Below are 20,441 nucleotides of genomic sequence, written 5' to 3'. Positions count from 1 at the left end.
GGGCTCATTGAGCTTGTCCATGATCTTTGTTATCTTTTTTGTTTTGTTTATCCGATTAACCGAGGCGGGCAGCCAACTGCCTCCGCTAATGCATGATTAACCGTGACCTCTCATTGGAGGTGGTCGGCAAAACGGCCTCTGTTAAGGTTTTTTGCTTGCCTAAGTTAAGAACATTGTAGTAGTGTGAATACATGATGACACATATCGTGGGTAGGATTTTTATATAAATAATAATATTAATAATGATAGAATTAGTAATTTAGAATTTTATATTGGTGTACTTTAATATTTTATTATAATTATATAATTTATATTCAAATTTATGGGGTTCTTTAACTTTTAATAATGACATAATTGGATAATTTATCTGTAAATTTAGGGGGTTGTTTGTTTGCATTATTTTTATAATGGCATAGGTGTTGTAATTTATACGAAAATTAGGGCGTTACTTTAATTTTTTTTATAATAGCAGAGGTGGGTAATTTAGATACATGTTTAGGGGTTATTTTAGTCTATTTTTATAATGGCGGATGTAGGTAATTTTTTAGAAAAGATAAAAAAATCCAATTGCTATTGTGATTATGATTGGAGTTGTTAGATTGATATATAGTCGGATGTTTCTGATTTTTTTGTGAATTTCTCTATTTTTTTATGTGTCAATTTTGGATTTTAGGTGGTTTCACGTGTGGAGATATTTGTACAGTAGCTTCCTACCACGGGTGGTTTCCAAACTGTCACTGCGCCTGTATTATTGGAACCAGCTAGCAATGAACAATCAACAGTGATGATACTAGCTAGTATATATCAGTTCAACGACTAGCAACAGTAACTTGTATCGCAGAGGGTTCAAACAACCAATAACCAGCAGTGCACTAATTTGAACCTAAAATCACTTGAGACGTACTGCCGCTTAATTTGAACTAATAGTGGTGATGCATATAAACCTCTTAAACTATACATTTCAAATTCTAATAGCTCCTCGAACTGAAAAGATCACATGTATAAATAACAGTCTATTCTCACATGCCATTCACTTAAGACTAAGTACATTTTCTTCACATACAAATATATATCAGTAAGGCCGTAAGGGCCATTTAACTGAAATCCAAAAAAAAAGGGGGGTCTCTCTTCTGCCGCTATTGGCTGCAGTTTTGAAGACAAAACTTTGGGCCTGTACAGAGGCCAAGTACGTGCAAACATTAGAAACAAATGGGCAAGGATTTGGGCCTCTGGCCCTAACGAGGTGCGTCATACTACACATGGGCCTGAATCAGCAAATTAGGCTTTATTTGTCATTATTATCTGTGTTTTCGGTTCACAAAATTTATACCGCACAAATAATGGAGCTCATATGTCTATATATGGTTGTTAAATTCTCAATTTTGTCATCCAGTTTTATGTTTACAGAATTAGAGAGTTTGGTTCAACTATTCTAGTTAATATAATCTACGTTTCTACATTTTTTATGTTTATAATCCTATGATTGTAATCTTACCTAAAGATGTCTTACTCAACTTAGAATCTACGATTTTGACAATTTCTGATATGTGTGAGATTATCTAAATTGGAAAACAATTGGTCCATATTGTTTAGATCAAATTCATTAACTAAGGGTACTAACAATCCTTTTGGGTTCTAATGAGATAATACTAGGTCTTATAATAAATCAAAGGAGTAAAGAGCTAGAAAAACCAAAATCAACATTGACACAGCAAAAAATGTTATTTTAGCCTGTGAATTAATTGTGATATGACACATCATGCAACAATTGTTATTTTAGCCTGTGAATATAATTGTGATATGACACATCCCTACCCAAAGCTTGGCATAACTTGTGCTCCTCATCACTTTCCGTCAAATACCAGCCCACTCCTTGAAATAAAACTTGCATTAGCAAGTGGAAGCATTCAGCTAGCTTCAGCCACCTTTCAGAAAAGCATGAAAGCCACGCTTTTTCTTGGTCCCCTCAATCTCTAGGCTTGTCTTGGGATTGCCACCTTCTTTGTCATGCATGCATAAAGCTACGAGCTCGATCGATCTGCCAAGCCAGAAGGCCAGAACACCACGGCCCTGTTTAGTTCCCCAAAAACCCCACAAAAACATCACATCTCCATCACATCTCCATCACATCAAAACATTAAATGTAGCAAATGACCCATGCATGGAGTACTAAATGTAGGTAAATAAAAAAACTAATTGCATAGTTTTGATGTACGTTGCGAGACGAATCTTTTGAGCCTAGTTAGATCATGGTAGAACAATATCCACCACAAACAAACGAAACGTGCTACAATATGCTACAGTGTGCTGCAGTGTTTTCACCCACGCTTTTCACCCGCGCTACAGTAAATTTCGGGGGAACTAAACACGGCCCACGTCCCACATGAAACAAAAAGCTCACACGTTATTACATTCTCCCATCTCTTGCTCCTAGCTAGCTAGCTATAATATTCTCCTATTCTCATTCCATCAAAACAAAGGCTACATACATTGGATCTATCTCCACAGATGTTCAGCTTCTGCAGTTGCTATTGTTACCATCACTTTCTATCTCTCTCTCATTGCTTTTTGACCGGTCCAAGACACCAAATTATTAACTGCGGCCTGATCAAATGAGACCTTTTCTCCCTTTGTTCCTTTTTTACCAGCAAATAAATAGCACACCATAAAAAGAGGAAAAAAAGGGAAATAATAAAAAGACAGAAAGGAATAGATAGCACATGGAAGAAGTATCATATGGGGTTGCTGCCTAGGCCTTTCTTGGCTACTACAGATATATACTATATGTTAGCAGCTGCAAGCTCATGATGCTTCATGCAAAGGAGATGGAAATCACAGCCAATTCCTTTGGATCCCAAAGCCATGCATGATTGACCACTCTATGTCCAGCTACACCTGCTCATCATATATGTAGAAAAACAATACTACCTGATGATGTATATGTGACGGAACCGCCAAATTAAAACTCTAATTAAGCATAATGGCCGTCATTTGAACACATCGGGCGCATTAGCTTAATGGCTTAATTTGGCGATCCTTTCCCAACCCACGGCCCGATCGAAACAACACCGGTAGTCCCACGTGAAGGTGGGCGCAGATGGTACAAGCACGACACAATACTTAAAAATACAAGAGCGAACCTGACATGAAACATTTAGTTTTACAAACCGAGTACAAATACATACATAATTTACAAGCTTAACTTTACAATAGATACGACTGAAGCTCAAATATAAAAGATCCTACAACTACTCTACTTTCACCAGTCCTGGTCTATCAAGACCGGTCAGACCGGTTCTCCCAACCGGTCGGACCGGTCGGCCCTACCTGCCGACACCACTGGTTAGACTGGTCCCACGGACCGGTCAGACCGGTCTGCGCAAAAACAGAACGGCTGCACACTCAGCCCCAAGTGTACAACTCGACCAAGCCCTAGCCTAAGGGTCTCTCTCCACCACTTCCCACCCCTCTGCGTCTCTGCGGATGAATTTAACGCAGCAGGGGAAGAAATCGACGTCCGAGTGTCCTGAAATAATAATTGTGGCAACAAACCCTGAGTATACTAATACTCAGCAAGGCTTACCCGACCAGTGGGTATAACTTAGCCCACATATCTAGACATGCAAAGCTTTCTGGCTGGTGGTTAATTTGCGTAAAAAGCTTCTAAAATAAGTCCTTATTTTTCCACTTTTAGCTCCAAATTTAATACACAAAAATCATTAACTAGTATTTGCACTGCTAAGCAAATCATGGCAAACATGGGATAATAATTCATGATAGTCATTTCCAAACATCACTTCAAATTCCATATAGTATTACTACGATGCGGTGTTGTGATAAAGGTGCTCATATCCGAGAGCGACTGACGGCGAATCGATCCGATTTAACCTTGCAAGGTGGACCTAACCAACACGGCACGTATTTGCCCCGTCGGACTATACATGCCAACCATTTCCCTCCCTACCTTGAACTACAGGAACCAGCCCAACGACATATGGTTAGCCGAGCTCAACGTGAGACCACCAAAAGTAAACATACGCATCTCAATTCTCCGCGACTACTCGACTCGCCCCAGGAGTTGGGTGCGGGTTCCTGTACTTTCGAAGCAAGGCAGTACTAGGCTTACCGGTTTCGACTACCTCCTACTCCCGGCATGCGGTTAGTACAATTCAAACTCGATCACAGGGCCAGACAACGAATGGTCCTTAACCAACACAGACGGGGCTAACTTTTCCCCGCCCGGTCTCCAATTCTTTTCCTTTCTTACCATAATTCAATATTCCATATATTCAAAAACTAAATACCCTATATCTCGCGAGTGACCCGAAATCACTCGTCTTCTACCGAGTTCTATTAAGCATAGCATTTCTAACGTCCTCTACACACTAGTATAACTCGAGGGAACCTAGGGATCATGCAACTAGGGTTCCAAACAATTCCTGAACCTAATGCACAAGTAATAGAAACATAAATATAGGTGTCATAATTTAAAAATAAAAGGATGTGCACCGGGGCTTGCCTTGCGTCTGCTGCTCAACACTGCGGTGAGTTGGGCCTTGGGCCGACTCCCCGCGAACCTCCTGCTGCGGGGCTTGCCCCAGCGGCTCCTGTGGCTCCGCAACCACCTCGTATACGACCCCTCCGCCGCGGCCGCTACACGTATGCATATGCACATGACATGAGAGATTGCATGCATGATTTATAAAAAATATAAGAGTAACCAATAACCACTTAATTTCTAACTAATTGTACCAGCAACTCTGATTAAACTCCTCTCAGCCTCTGCCACACCGGTCAGACCGGTATACCCAACCGGTCAGACCGGTCTGGCCTGGGTGCACACTGAGACCGAAATCCGGAGTACCCGGACATATACTCGGAGTATCCGGACCACCGAGTCCGGAGAATCCGGACCTAAACTCGGAATGTCTAAACCCCCATGAACCCGGAGTATCCGGACTGTCCAGGCCCCTACCGGTCAGACCGGTACACCCGACCGGTCAGACCGGTCCTACCCAGACCAACCTAGAATCCACAACGCGGCGAAAATCGTGCAAAAATTCTAAAACCCTCCTAGGCACTAGTTCATGGGTTCATATGGATGCTTTTGACCAGAGGATATCACCTATCACCTTCTAGAAAAGGAGATCGACTCATACCAAGCAAAATACCTTGAGAGAGGCTTTTCCTCGAGGAGAGCTTGAATCCGCAGCACCCTAGGGAAGGACTCGAGGAGATGAAGCTTCCCCACGCCAATTTGATCCGTTCTATACCTTGGAATCAAATGGAGGGGAGGTTTTGGGCTCTAGGGTTTGGGGTGTGGGGTGAGGGAGAGAGAGCTCGGGAGGCGAGCTGAGAGAGCTGGTGATGGCGTGTGTTCTGGTGAGGGAGTGAGAGAGAGAGAGAGATTTAAATGCTGAGGGGCCCAACCCGACCAACTCGGGCTAGACTGGTCAGACCGGTCGCCCATACCGGTCAGACCGGTCCGGGCTGAACTGGCCCAGGCTGACAGGAGGTGTTTTGGTTTTGCGCTTTGTCGTGTGAGTTTAAAACTAATGACTTCAATTAACTTAATTACCGAGGATTAACACCTGGGTGTTACAGTATATGTAGCTGCCTAGCTAGATACCTAGTTTGCATTGCCATGATCGTCAGTACCTAGCTAGCGAGAGATCCAAGAAGTGCTGTAAGCCCTCACTTCGACGCAGCAGCAGAAAACGTATAAGGGCGTCCGCAATTGTAATAGTTAGTACCAGCTACGTAGTCTGTTGATGTGGAGGTGAGAGATCAAAGGTAAAACTATTTTATACTATTGGAGCCACACGTTTGTCTCACAGGTTCTTAAACTACGTGAAATAGATCAGTTATTTACTCGTCGCTAGTGACTAGTCTCTCTCTTACTTTTCTATTACCACATCAGATCTAGCTAGTTAAATAGCTAGCTATTGTGGACGCCCTAATGCGCCCATCTCTCTCCACCCCGGCCCTCTGCTTTCGTCTTTCTTTCATATGATCGCATGAAAAGAGGCGCTGATCAAAAGAAGAAAAGGAGAAGAGAGAGACGTACGTAGAGCTAGGACCGCGCTCCTTTCTTCTCAAAAGTCTAGCAAAAGCCCTCTGCGACGTAGAAACTTTGTTTCTCCATGACGCTTCTTTAGAGATTCACACAGCTTTTGTTCAAACAAATCCTGAACTGCTGAATCGACAGAAATATGCATGAACATGATGACCGGCCGAGCCGAGTGTGTGATCACGGATGTACTTATTTTTCTGCGACGACATGGTTTGCAATTAACTTCATGTTCATGGACGAATATATAATTCGCACAATGACACACCGTTTATACATGTAAAATTAAATTTACTGAATTCTAAAGAATTATATATATACGTATCATTTGTCATCAGCTAATTACATATCAAATACTTCATTCCTTTAGTTCTTTTTTTTGTTTTGCTATATATAACTGCATTTATCCAGCTTATTTATATAGAAGATGAAGAGTCTTGAGGTGCTCAAAAGCGTTTGCACACACTGCACTTTAAAAGGTACAAAAAAAAGCGACAGCAGCTGGGAGTGCGTACTTCCGATCGAGAGACAAAACTCACCGATCCATAAAAGATGTCGAATCCCTAGGATCGCATGCATATGAGCATGAATGAATGATCGAGCGAGCTGGGGCAGCCGATCAAAGTTAGGTTCCAGGGCTGTCTCATGATCAGTCACAGATTACTGGAGGGAGCAAGCTGGCCGGGACATTTATGCATGCAATGCAGATGCATGATCAAAAGAGGCACGTTTCAAGTTAGCCAATCTAGCTATCATGCATGCATGCATGCATGCATGCATGCATGCATGCATGTCTCCATAGTCTAGGGTCGTATGGTTTCAAACAAATAAAGCAACTACTTGGTATAATAAGTATGTTCCAAGTTATATATCCTTCCCTTTTCTCACGATGTTTCTAGTTATATATCTGGGCCACGGGATCAATATTCAAGGGGATGAACAGATTGGATAATTTTATAATTAACCACCCGCCTCTAATCATACTTCTGCAAATCCCCCCTCCCACTCCCCCTGCTCATCCCCTTGGATGTTGATCCGGTGTCCCAGATTGAAGTTTACACAATTTGCACGAAGGCGGTGGTTTGCACCTGATATGTTTCCTTTTACTATGTGTATAACTTGAAGTATTTGCTCCAGCATGCCCATTGGACATAGTGTAGGTGTACGTAAGACCAAAGGCAGCAATTAGTTAAAGAAAATATCTAATTTCTCCATCTATTAGAAAAAGACAATTTATAAATTAAAATGGTCAAAATCTACTATTTAATCATCAATTAATGAGATTGATCGAACTGTGCATAGGTAGCTTAGTTCGCCAGGTTTCTTATAGTGGAACATACCAACTTATAGGTTGCCTATTCTTTCAATGGTGGGCAACACGCTTATTGACATCAGGACACTTGTGATCACTTTGTGCAAGTGTCCATTCTTTGCGAGTGTCAACTTATATATTATGTACTACTGTACATTTTACTACTACAAAAGGCATTTTTAGGGGCAGGTAAAATCGTATTTTTCAAGTCGGGTGCGGTACGTACCCCTAGTTCTCACAGCTAAAAATGTTATTTCTAGGGGTAGTCTAGGTAACATTTTTGACCAAATATGCACACTTGCATCACCTAGGATTCGAACTATCTACCTCAAGCCTCGTGCGTTGCTTTCTTACCACCATATCACACAGTCACTTATGACTATATGGGGTATGCTATTGTTTTATATTAAATCTGAAATTAATTTGTAGGGGGCATTTTTAGGGGCGGGTGACGCAATCACGCGCCTCTAAAAATATATTTCTATTTTATCTGATATCATTTAAATCTTTACATATAGCAAAACAAATCAAACAAAGTGAAACTTCTACACTATGGTTATTGTGAACTATAGAAATAAAAAAAATATGCCAAGTAAATTTCATTATATATAAAGGTTAAGATTGTGGAAACCTCAAAGTATGACTTCAGTTATATGAGATACCATATAGTTATAGCTATTAGAAAACTTATAATTATTTTTTAGACCATTAAATGACTTTAAATGAAACCATTATCAACTAAAAAGTTTTAGATCCTGTTATTCTCTATAATTTTGATATAAAGTTTGACTTCATCCAAGATCATATGAAAAAGTTATGAATTTTTATTTTGCATAGGATCATTTGTAGGGGCGGTCCATGTCATCGCTCGCCCCTAAAAATGCATTTTACGGACGGATGAGGCCATCACCCGCCCCTAGAAATGTTCTCTTTAGGGACGGGTGACTCCATCAACCGCCCCTACAAATGGGGTCATTTGTAGGGGCGGGTGATGGCGTCACCTGTTCCAAGAAATGCATTTTCAGGACGGGTCAAAAGTTACAATAATCCCGCTCCATTTGTAACAACAAGTTAAATTTTGACATGTCCCTAAAAAAATTGGGTTGTTGCTATACAAATCATTTTTGTAGTAGTGCTTGGTAAAACCCAATTTATTGACTATATGTATGCTTAGTATATGAAAACTATACAATTAGATTCAAATTTCAAAATGCTTTCATGCAAATGTTTTGTAGCTATTGATGATATACTTTGAGAGAAAATAATGGTTGGAGTCTAACCTTAAAGACCATATCAAAAAAAAAACTCCTCATATTCTTGAATGGACGTTGATTCTTTGCAACCTTAGGATCTATTTGGCAAGCGGGTTTTGGGTGGGTATAAACCTAGAACTTACATGTTTCAATAAAGCATAGGATTAAAATTCCTAGAGCTGTCCTTCTTCCATGGAAGCTGTTGATCAGTAACATTGCAAAAATGGTGTGTTTCAGTAGATGAGAAAAAGAAAAATGAAGTCATCAAAGTAAAGATAGGGTCTTATGGATGTATATATTGTGTATCCCAATAAAGTTTTCAGCAGTGTGGTGCTAGTACTGGTAGAATGGGTCTACTTTTGTCCTAGCTTATTGGGAGTACACGACACAAATTTTGATGCATGACTCTCAACTTTCAACAAAAATTGCACTCATTCCGTTTGCTAACAAAGAGATGCCGCAGGAGGGCATACGAGTGCGTGCAGTACTAGTATATATAAGCATGCTTACGAATTAAATAAAAATTTAAAACGAAAGCATATATAAATGCAGCATGCAGTAGGGCAGCAGTTCACTACCATATTCTAATTTTAGCATATGCTTTTCCATACTTCTTTCAGTTCCTATATATAAGAAAGGCAATAGATATAAAACCATTCCCGTACAATTCTGCAAAAAGGCTAATTTCAACGACAAGTTAGCACTTTACAGCTGCATTTTTTGTGTGTGCGTATTTATGTAAATTCAGTGCTAACAAATTGAAGGATGGATGATGGAAGATATTTCTTTCCAGAGGATCCTAATAAAGCATAAAACTTTAATTCTCAGTGTCTACCAAATGAGAGGATGCTTATCTTTTTTTTCCCCCTTCTGTTCGCGTATCCGTGCTAAGCTTTCACACACCCCACTGATACTTTCCAAAGACGAGAATGTTGGGCACTGTGAGAACCTAAAGCAAAAGGGCAAGAGAGGATTAAAAAGGAAAAACAGAAAAAGAGAAAAGAGGCAGGGGTCCTTTTGCAAAATCACACTAGACTAGCATCGAAAGTAGCGTCCTTTTGCTACACTTCATATGAGAAGATTGTTTCTTTGCCTTCTAAAGTGGCTACCACTTTGCACAAGCTCTAAGTTTTGAATCCTGATGCGGTTGCAATTGCACTGTCAGTACCACGTCGTATGCATCTAGCTGCTCCTGAAGAACAAATTAAACAACGTATACTACCAGCTGGTTTTAGTTATCTACCTGCCGTTAGTTGATCACCCAGCTTTGGAAGAGGAACTTTATGTGTACTTTAATATATGTCGAAAAGGCTTAGCGTGTCTGTGACAAAGTGACAATCCATTTAATGCATTCTCTTATTATCCATTCACTTCTCTATATATATGAGATACTACATTAATTACGTGCTTTTCTTTGTGCACTTTATGCTGAAATTATGTCAGGAGAACCGACAAACCGAACTAATAATGTTGAATTAATCATGTATATTAGCATGATGTATATCCTCTCTAAGATCCCACAAACTTTTTGTATACTACTCTAGTTAGCAATTACTTCCAGTTTCTTGATCACGGCATATATATCGATCAAATAGATTGAAAATTAACTTTGGACCAAATACCATATATATACATTTGTTTTGTAATTCATGAAGAAGGCCACAAACTGATTATTTGACTAGCGAGATGATCTGTAAGGTGGTTTACGGATAATGTGTTAATGTTGGAGGGTGTATGTAAGAGTGAATAACAATGAATCAAAGTGTCAAATAAACAGGAATGGTGTTATAGATTTTTCTTTATATTCAATAATATTTTGTCCTTAACATATAAATATACATATATTTTTGGTTAAGCAATGCAACATAAGGATTCATTGCACGTTTTACATATATAAAAAATGGTGAAATAAAACTAAAATAAGGAAAAGTAGACATGTGTATCGATCTTAACATCTTTTCCAGCTATAGGACATATATAGAAGTATAATTTGAACACATACATATACTAAGGCATTATTCCCTGTTTTGTATGGATTGAATTTTCTATTAAACCATGATATAAAATCAGGTCTCTGAATTATGGAATGGGTCTTGTATCTGAAATTTGAAGCAAGTCATAAATTTTCTTGGATACATGAAAACAAACTAAAAAAGTGAAGTTTTACTTATACTTCACAACACATCACTCCGATAATATAATATTTGAAGCAACTCAGTTGAGAACAAGTATACTGTTTTTTGTTTTTGAGAATTTCAAAAAGCCGAACGAAGATAGCTAGATTAGTTTTGTTTGCATGCAAGGAATATATCTGCTCCCTTTCACATCGGTGTACTACTGTACTGTAAATGAAGCTGACTTGTACGTACTACTGATGACTCTGAAATCAAACAATAAAATTCATGATGAATTCGTTTATTTGGTCATCTGTAAGGCCAGTGCAGTGTAAAGAGGAGGATGCTAGATTAGTTATGTTTGCATGTCAGGAATATATCTGCTCCCTTTCACATCGGTGTACTGTAATTAATGAGGCTGTACATGTACTACTGACTCTGAAACCAAACAATAAAATTCATGATGAATTCGTTTGGTCATCTGTAAGGTCAGTGCAGTGTAAAGAGGAGGATGCTAACGTGAACAGAAAGAGCACATGCTCTCATGTCCATATGAGACTTATATTAATTTGTACTACCAATTGTTTTCATCGATATGAATGAGATATGAGACATCTTTATGATGTCTTACTAAAAAAAAAAAGAGACTTATATTAATTGCCCAACAATAGAATTTTAAGATCTCAAACCAAGCCACTGGATGCTTGTTCACATATATATATATATATGGAATCGATTGAGCTAATCAGCTATATATATATGAATAATCCAAATGCTAGTATTTTTAAGCCACGAAATTTTACGTGTGTTTAATTGATTTCCAGCATGCTAAATCCAAGGCTGACTCATATATTTGAAAACTCCATCTTTCCAGCACAATCCTTGCAAAACAAAAAAAAAGAAAGAAAAAAGAAAGAAGCTGACTAGCAATTACGCTACAAGAAACTAACCAACATTACAGAGAAGAACAAAGCAGGTGAGAAATAAGTTAAACACATGCCATTTGCATTGATATGGCTGATCACTAGTTAATAATCACCACTGATCTCATCAGGCCGTCTGAAGAAGAACGCCCGATCCACTGCCTTGAGCAGGCCGGCATCCGTACAGCAGCTCTCCTCCATGTCATCGTTCTCCAAGCTCATGTTCAGATTGAGATCAAGGCAAGATGAAGACGGCGACCCAGCGGTGACGATGGCTTCCTCTTTGGGCTCCTCCTCGATCTCGGCCTTCGCCTTCTTGGTCGTCGGTGGCGATGAGGTTCTCGACCTCGCGTCGAAGCTCTCGCAGCTGAGGACGACGATGGCTTCGCCGAGGGCAGCCTCCTCGCCGCCATGGCTCCGGACCGACCCTCTTTCGATGGCCTCCAGAATGCCCCTCTGCCCAGCCTGCTCCACGTCCTCCACCAGGACGACACGGTGCGTGCTGTCACGCACGGCCTCGTAGAGGCTCCCGACGCAGCCGTTGCCGCTCGCCTCCGGCAGCCGCGGCCGCTTGTGGCGGCGCTGCTCGACGGAGTCCGACGACCGCGCCGGAGACGACGCGGCGGCGGCGGCTCCGACGTATACGAAGCACTTGCGCGAGCCGAAGACGAGGCGGGCCAGCTCCCTGGCCACCCTCGCCTTGCCCTCGGCGTCGCCTCCGAGGAAGAGCAGCCACGTGTCCTCCTTCTTCGAGCCCGCCGCCGCTCTCGAGCTCGAAGCGTCGGCGGCGTCCCGCCTCCTCGCCATCCCGGAGCGGCACCGGAGCACCGTGCTCGCGATCTCCGGCACGATCGCCGCCTGCCACGGCACCTCCTTCTCCAGCGCGGAGCAGAGGACCTTGAGGTTCTCGGCGGTGAGCTCCTTGAACCGGGAGCGGCAGTACTCCACCGAGCCATTGGACGCGCTCGAGTCGTGGGACTTGACATTGACAAGCTTGACGTCCTCGTCGTCGACGACGACGTGCACCTGGCCGCCGCCGCCGCACCGGGCCTTCGTCCACGGGTGCCTTTGCTTGGCCTCGTGGGCGTCGTCGTCGGCGACAGGCCATGGCTGCTGCTGGTACGGCTTGTGCGGGTGGTGGTAGTGCTGCTCGTACGAGGAGACCGAGAAGGACGGCGACACAACCGCGGAGAAGTTTAGCGCCGCCGTCCGGTGATGAGACGGCGACTCGCCGCACGTTGAGCTCCATTTCTTGCAATGGGATGGCCGCTCCTGCATTAAGCACAGCGCAAAACAAAACCTAAACTGTTAATCATCTTCAAATGGCCTGTTTAATTAAATAATCTAGCTAGAACAATAATAATAAGCACATCGATTTCGGTGACGACAGTGATGATGCATGTCAGTCCTATGTGATGTTTACCTGATTGCGGCAATGCTGGAGCCAAGGAGGAATGGTGGACGCCGGCAGGACGGATCGTGCCAACTCCTTGGCAGCGTTGCACTTCGTGGCGGAGCAGTCGCCGCAGCAGGCGGGGACGGCGGCCGTCAGCTGGCCGGCGGAGCCACCGGCATCCAAAAGCGACATGCAACGCGACATCGACCCGTTCCCACTACTTCCTTCGCACTTGGCCCTGCTCGACAGGTGACTGACGGCCATTGATGCACTGCCACGACAGATCAGAACCGGTAATGAGATTCATCTGTCGTCATCACTGCTGCATATATACTCTTTGCTGAGTACTACTTGTCTATTGGATGAATAATAATATGATTTTTGCCACATATTGTTTCAATCATGTCAAGACGAATAATGGATATATACAATGAAGAAATGTGAAGCTGATCGATGTGAGACCTATCTAACATGTCTTGCTTTTTTCAGGAAATCAAGCATGAAAAACATGCAATCTTCTAGCTTAAGACAAACGTGGTTTGATCGTTTTTATGCGATGATTTTCCAATTGATCGATGGATAGTTGGATATGATCACATATATATAATATATGATGAGGGTATTTTATTTTACCTGTCGTCGACGCAGTTGAGGCTCAAGGCGAGGCTGCCCGCAGGGACGGCGAGCGTCTGGAGCCCCCAGAGGCTCTCCAGCGAGGGCTGCCCGGTTCTGCACCTCATGTAGCTCTGGTACGTGCCGTAGCCGACGAGCCAGACGCCGTCGCCGCCGCCGCCGCGGCACGCCAGGGCGCGCACCTCCGCGACGGCGTGCTCCACGGCGCAGTAGTAGCAGCAGCCCGACGGCCACCTCCCCCTCCCCGCATCGGCGCGCCCGGCCCAGAACTCGGCCGCCCACCCGAGGTCCTCAACCACCACCACCACGCCGCCGGCCTTGACCGCCGCGCGCCGGAGCTCAGCGAGCCGCCGCTCCGCCTCGCCCCTCGGCAGGTCGCGGAACCCGGACAAGCTGAGGCCTACCACCTGCGGCGCGCCGCGCAGGGCGTCGCCGCGCCTGATCTTGTCGACCGCCGCCCGCGCCGCCGCCTCGGCAGCGGCCGCGCACTCGGCGACCACCATGACGCGCCTCTTCCTCCGGGAGGCCAGGCAGTCCAGGATGGCCGCGACGTCCTCGTCGCGCACTTGGTCGAGAGGTAATAGCAGCTTACTTGGCTTGGTTTCTTCAGACGGAACTGCGGCGCTAGGGTTAGGGTTCTGAGGCCCGGCGGCGGCGGCGGTGGAAGCTGAGTTGTTCGCTTCAATGGAGGAGACGACGGCCTGCTCGACGTTGGCCTTGACCTGGGTGCTGGAGAAGCCGGCCTCGCGCATGACGCGGCTGACGCTGGGGTCGTCGAGGATGGAGATGACGAGCTGCTCCAGCTCGATCTTGACGGCGAGCACGGGCTGCTGCTGCGTGTCGACGGAGCCCCGGCGCTGGTGCGCCTGCGCGCGCTTGAAGGCGGCGACGAGCGCGTTGGAGAGGGACGGCGGGTAGTAGGCCGCGTGGCCGTGCCCGCCGAGGAGCGGCGAGGCCGAGGCCGGGAGGCGGTTGAGCGCGACGTTGAAGCAGAGCTCCAGGGCCTTGCACTGCAGCGGGTGCGAGTGCGACCGGAGGCAGGCCGCGCGCAGGAGCCCCGTCGATGGCGGCGCCGCCTGCTGCTGGTGGAGCATGGCGCTGGCCACGTGCAGCGGCGTCACCTGCGCGTTCCCGCGGCGCCGCGCCAGGCTCACCGCCTGCTTCACCACCGCCGCCGCCTCCGGCGCCAGCGCCTGCTGCACCGTGCAGCCCCCGGCTCTCATCCTCTGCAGCTCTCCTCCCTGCAAAAGCTTGTTTATCTTGCTTGATTGAACTCGCGGGCCGGGAGAAATCAAAGATGAAAGCTAGGATGAGCGTGTTTGAGACTTTGAGATGATGATAGGGTCACTCGATGGTGGTGGGGTGTCTGGGCAACTGGTGCTGCTGCATGCTTTATATGCAAGCTGCCTGGTGTTGTGCTGGCTGTAGTTACATGTTCATCTTTTTGCAGGTGCAGTGTGTGTTCTACTCCTAGAACTGAATACTGATGGGGGTGAAGTCTGGGTGGATTTTTTGGTGTCTGGGTTTGTGCTTTTCTTGCTATGGAGGGCTCAGCTGTGTTTGTTTTTCTTTCTAGAGAGAGAGAGGGGTAGAGGGACTGAGGGAGAGGGTTTTTTCTTTGGTCCAAAGCGGATTTTGTGGTGTGAAAAAGTGGGTATGGCATGTGCTGACAAAGTGGATACAAAGCGACCTGATCTCAGCTTTCTTTCCATCCATCTCTCTCCTCTCTCCTGTCTCTGTCTCCAACACTGTATCGCTGCTCATTTTCAGGTAGCAGCACCTAGGACTAGGGAGGAGTACAAGCTCACTGCACAGTATCTGTAACTAGATTGTTTGTTTGTTTCTTGTGCTCATGCAGTTGTGTCATCAACTCGGCTGCAGAGCCTGCATGCACTGAATACGCTGCAGCCTCTAAAGAATAAAAGTAATGCTGAAACCAATAGTGATTAGTGCTAATTGTGATATGAACACAATGCATCAAAGTGAGCAATACAAGCTGGTTCGCCTCAGATTTAGAACCTGCGGAAAGATCTTTGGTGTCTCTATGCCTTCATCGGTCATCTCTCTGCTTTTGTGGATCGAGTATATAGCCCCTTCCCTTTTTTTTTTGTTGCCAAATATGGCCGACCTTGGTGCAGGAAGAGGACGAATATGTGGGATGAGATGGGATGCCTGCTGCCCCAAAGCCAGAGGTAGTCAGGTAGATAGATTCCATTTGCTTCTTGCTTGTGGTTGTGGGTAATATAAACTGTTTCGCCTTTTAACTTCCAAGAACTTGCATTGGGGCCTCACAACGTAATTTCAATTATATGAACACATCAAGGCAGTATACTAGTTTTCTCTGCTAGCTTGCTTGTTGGCCCATTTGGAACTCAGTAATTTGTTGGGTCAGCGGAATAATGATTTTATTTCTGTGCAATTGGGACAAACTTCCATCTACGGAACATTAAGCTAGGGCGTAATTAAGACTAGCATTTTGGGTGCACAGTTCACTTATTTTTCGGTAGAGTAGACATATTGCCTTAGAATTATTTTCACAGTGTTGTAATCTCATGATAGTATGCTTAAACAAGAGTGAATATGGACCTAGGCAAGGAGGAACTCAGCCTAGGTTCAAGTTCTAGTGGATTTAAAATGTATCTAAATTAGGTCTCCAATGTGATACATAATGTTAGAATAATAGTGCGGAAGCGATAACTCAAGAACGCAAAACCAAATCACAAGATCACACAAACGAGAACGACACCGAGGCACAATGTTTTTTAACGAGGTTCGGCGATGTGGCTACATCCTCGGGGCATGACTACGGACACTCCTCTCCATAAACAACAGCTACAATGGCATCCGGACACCACCGCAGCAACACCACCGCTCACACCAACTGCCAAGTCGTCTCGCGGTTACACGGTAGTGCCCTTATATTTATAGGCCCTAGGGATGCAAAGTATGACCCAAACTCTACCTCTAACCTACCAAATTACAACTCAAGTCCAATCGTAACCAAACTGTACACATATTCGACACATATCCAACACATAATTTGTTTTGTTGGATTTTTATACATAACCGGCAATATAAATATCACCCTTATTTTGTAATTACAAGTGAAAAATTAATCTTTTGAACCGTCAGTAAAATTCCTTTATTGCAGTAGTTAAGAAAACTTACCCTTTTGACACAGATTTAACTTGTGAAAAATTGCACCTTGGGGCGGGGCGGAGGGGGGGGGGTAGAGGTTGAAATCAAGTAGCTTCTACCTCGTTCAGTCACAAATATAAGTAATTTAGACATATGCGCATAAAGAATTGCAAAATTGACTGTCGGGTACCATAATATGGGGCACCCTAACCTAGGGACTAAAGCGCCCCCAAGAACGCAAGACGCAATCAGGCAATCAGGCCAAATCCTCCCCTGGAGCAGTGCCATCATCTATGCTTGGATGCCCAAATCCTCTCCAGGTGTGAAAAGCCCAAATGCGCACTCAAGCCCACGGCCTGACACTAAGGTACGACTCTTTCGAGGCCTCACAGGCCGCAGAGCGACCTCCGTCTCGCCCAAGGTCTCCCCGCCGAGGCCCCTGGCAGCGCGCTACATCTCCGCCTCGCCCGAGGGTAAAGGGTCACCCGCGGAGCGCAGGCGAATTCCTCCTCGCTCGAGGCCCCCCTCGGCCGACCCCTCTACGGGGCCTCGGCGCAGAGTAACTCCGCCTCGTTCGAGACCCACCTCGGCAGACTGGAGCTGTGACCCAACTGCTCGACGGGACGGCCGCATTTATTGCTAACAACTCCGCGGAATGGAGCAGGAGTCAGACAGCATCAGCAGCCACGCCGCACAGCGGACGTGACCGGAGTCCCATCCGCCTGCTCTGGATACTGTGCCATTATTCCCGGCACTGTGTGGACTTACGGCGCGCTGTGCGGACACGTCTGACACCGCACGACCATTGTGCTATCAAATCCTTGTACTTTCTCCTCTGCAGGACCCTCAACGGATATGGACAGCGACCCTCGAACACAGTACGGCCACTGACCGAGATGAGGCCGCCATCGGTAGCACCCTCGGCGCCCCGCCTCGCCAAATGTGAGGACAGCGCGTCCTGCAGCCGCTGCCATGCCGATTACTGACGCCATAGGACAGGGACACGTCCTGGGCACGGTCAAAGGACTTTCAAGGATTGCGACGACACCCGGCGCCATGCTCCACAGCGCTAGACAATAGGAACCACAACTGTTCTCTCCCGATTCGGGGAGAAAAGGACGACTCTTGAGATCACCCGTGCATGTAACCCGTCCCTCCTTGAGTCTATAAAAGGAGGAGGCGAGCTCCCTCCAGGGGGAGAGCAAAACACACCCACCCGCACTCACGCCTCCCCATATTGGCACTTGCCTCAATCAACTCTAGCACATCTAGAGACTTGGGAGCTTCTCTCCCTCTCTCGCTCAAGCTTGTACCCCCTACTACAAGCATCCCGGTGCAAGATAATACAGTGCTTCCCTCCCTGCTGGACGTACAGCCTCATCGACTGGAACCAGGATAAATCCGGTGTCATTGTGTTTTCTCTTGCATCAACCATCTAGGGACTGGGATACGCAGTATCATCACTGGTTGGTGCTAGACCGCGAGGTCCGAACACCGACAATACCCTTAGCTATACACTCCTATATATATAGCACAAAGGAAAAGAGTAGTAGCCACGCAATTAAGAAGGTGAAACAGGAAAGTGTGGTCAAAAGGAACCTCCCTAAAACATCGAATGATTTTGCTTTGTGATATTACAATGAAGATGACTAAAACAACTTACTTTTACTATCGGATGGAGTCCTTCAGAGTTTAATTCCATCTTTTACGTAACCTGTTGAAGATTAATCATGATGTTTAGCAACACACTTTAGCCTTGTATTCGATCTTTAATCGATAAGCTAAAGCAGAAGCTGTGAGAGGCAAGGCCTTTTCTTCTCCTTTCTGCTTCAGTTTGAAACCAGCAAGTCCAATTAATAATGGAATGCAAAGGATCATCGTGCAATATTTTTTCAAATCTTGAGACTAACATAGATGAAAAGAAATTCACGCCACACACGAAAGTTAGTGGCACATACCACCTAGTACGACGGACACTTTTTGCATGCACCTGTTGTACCTGTACGTAAGATTATACAGGGCATTATTGGATCATGCTCTCTTCCATTCAGGCAAAGAAATAAACAGCCAACCGGGAATAATCCTCTGCATGGATGCAGTAGGCAATGATGATGATGCAACGTCTGATGCTTTATGTGCGATCGATCGGTCGATTTGATCCGTCTGATCGAGATGGATAGATCGATGTGGCCTCTCATCTTTTGAGACAGCACAGGCCTCTGATCACCAACCGATTGGTAACAGGATGAGCGATCTGGTTGGAGCCTGGAGCAAGTGTAGGTGCATGCTGGAGACAGTCGATCTGGATGCGTGTCCGGCCAGGATCTTCCCCTCTGGACTCAAAGTATGAGGAATAAAGTGTCACTCAAACAGATGCAGTATGCTCTTTCTGGTTTTCTCCTTTTTCTCCCGGTGTGTAGCAGAAATCAATCAGCATCAGTGATATTGATATCTAGTATACATAGCTCACGAGGTATATTGGTAAGCTACATGTAGAGAGAAAATTTCCTATTTGGCACCAGTAAAGTATTACACTTATTTGAACCTCCCTATTTGATACTGAGTTAAACTTTCATTCCTTGTTTTATACTTACTTCTCTTCCATCAGTTAACTTAGATGAATAGTGACGTGTGGGTTCTCCTCTCCCTTTTCTAGACTAAAACAACAAGCAAATCATCTCCAAAATTAATGAAACTTTTTGTAAGGATACAACATATGGACATGAACCCATTTTGTATCAAAACACATATGTAGCATTAAAGGTCTTAAAACTAAAATTCACCAAAATAGGCTACTTTTGAAAATTATCTGAATTTTAGAGTACAAAAATACTAACCAACAACTATGCAAAAAAATACCTGATACTCCTATAGTGGGATAAACTAATTTGTAAAAATACATTATAGCATAAGTTACAAAGAACGTTTGAACTTCTTAAATAAATCAAGTTTAAAGTTTTTTACAAAAACTAAAAAAATCAAATTTAAAGTTGTTTCACAAAAATAAAATTTTGAAATAACTTCAAGATTCTCTAAGTAGGTATGGTTGAAAATGATTTAAAAATTATTTTAAGCCATAATGGATTTATTATGTATGTGTTCATAATTTTGGAAAAGTAATGTTGTGCCCTAAAAATTTATGTAGTCTTAAAAGGTAGCATATTTTGGTGAATTTTAATTTTAAGATTTAAAATTTTGCATATATGTTTTTGTGCAAAATGGGTTCATCTCCATTTGTTATATCCCTAAAAATCATGAATTTTGGAGGTGATTTGATAGTTATTTTAGTCAAGAAAAGAGAGTATAAAGTCCACAAGTACTGTTCATGTGCGATAATCGACGGAAGTGTTAAATAGGGAATGAAAGTTCAAACTCAGTGTAGAATAGTGAAGTTAAAACTTCCAGTGTTAAATAAGGAAGAATCAACTTTATAAGTTACTGTTCATGTGCGATAATCGACGGAAGTGCCAAATAGGGAATGAAAGTTCAAACTCAGTGTAAAATAGTGAAGTTAAAACTTCCGGTGTTAAATAAGGAAGCATCAACTTTATAAGTGTCAAATAAGAAATTTGTAAGCTTGCATAAACTGAAAAGGGCAAATG

General features: G+C 44.2%; 1 protein-coding gene across 1 annotated transcript; it reads right to left on the bottom strand.

Moving 5' to 3' along the window:
* Positions 1 to 11,578: 11,578 nt before the first annotated feature.
* On the bottom strand, positions 11,579 to 15,270 carry LOC120703961 (protein SMAX1-LIKE 3-like). The gene is made up of 3 exons (XM_039988189.1): positions 13,702 to 15,270; positions 13,096 to 13,339; positions 11,579 to 12,944 (listed from the first exon to the last, which is right to left on the bottom strand). The coding sequence occupies exons 1-3, from the start codon at positions 14,922 to 14,924 to the stop codon at positions 11,778 to 11,780; spliced, it is 2,634 nt and encodes an 877-aa protein (XP_039844123.1). The 5' UTR covers positions 14,925 to 15,270; the 3' UTR covers positions 11,579 to 11,777.
* Positions 15,271 to 20,441: the final 5,171 nt, after the last annotated feature.

The sequence above is a fragment of the Panicum virgatum genome, chromosome 1K (assembly GCF_016808335.1).
Source record: "Panicum virgatum strain AP13 chromosome 1K, P.virgatum_v5, whole genome shotgun sequence".
In the NCBI taxonomy this organism is placed as follows: domain Eukaryota; kingdom Viridiplantae; phylum Streptophyta; class Magnoliopsida; order Poales; family Poaceae; genus Panicum; species Panicum virgatum.
The sequence above is the reverse complement of the archived record's forward strand: the minus strand, read 5'-3'. Positions and strand labels throughout refer to the sequence as shown.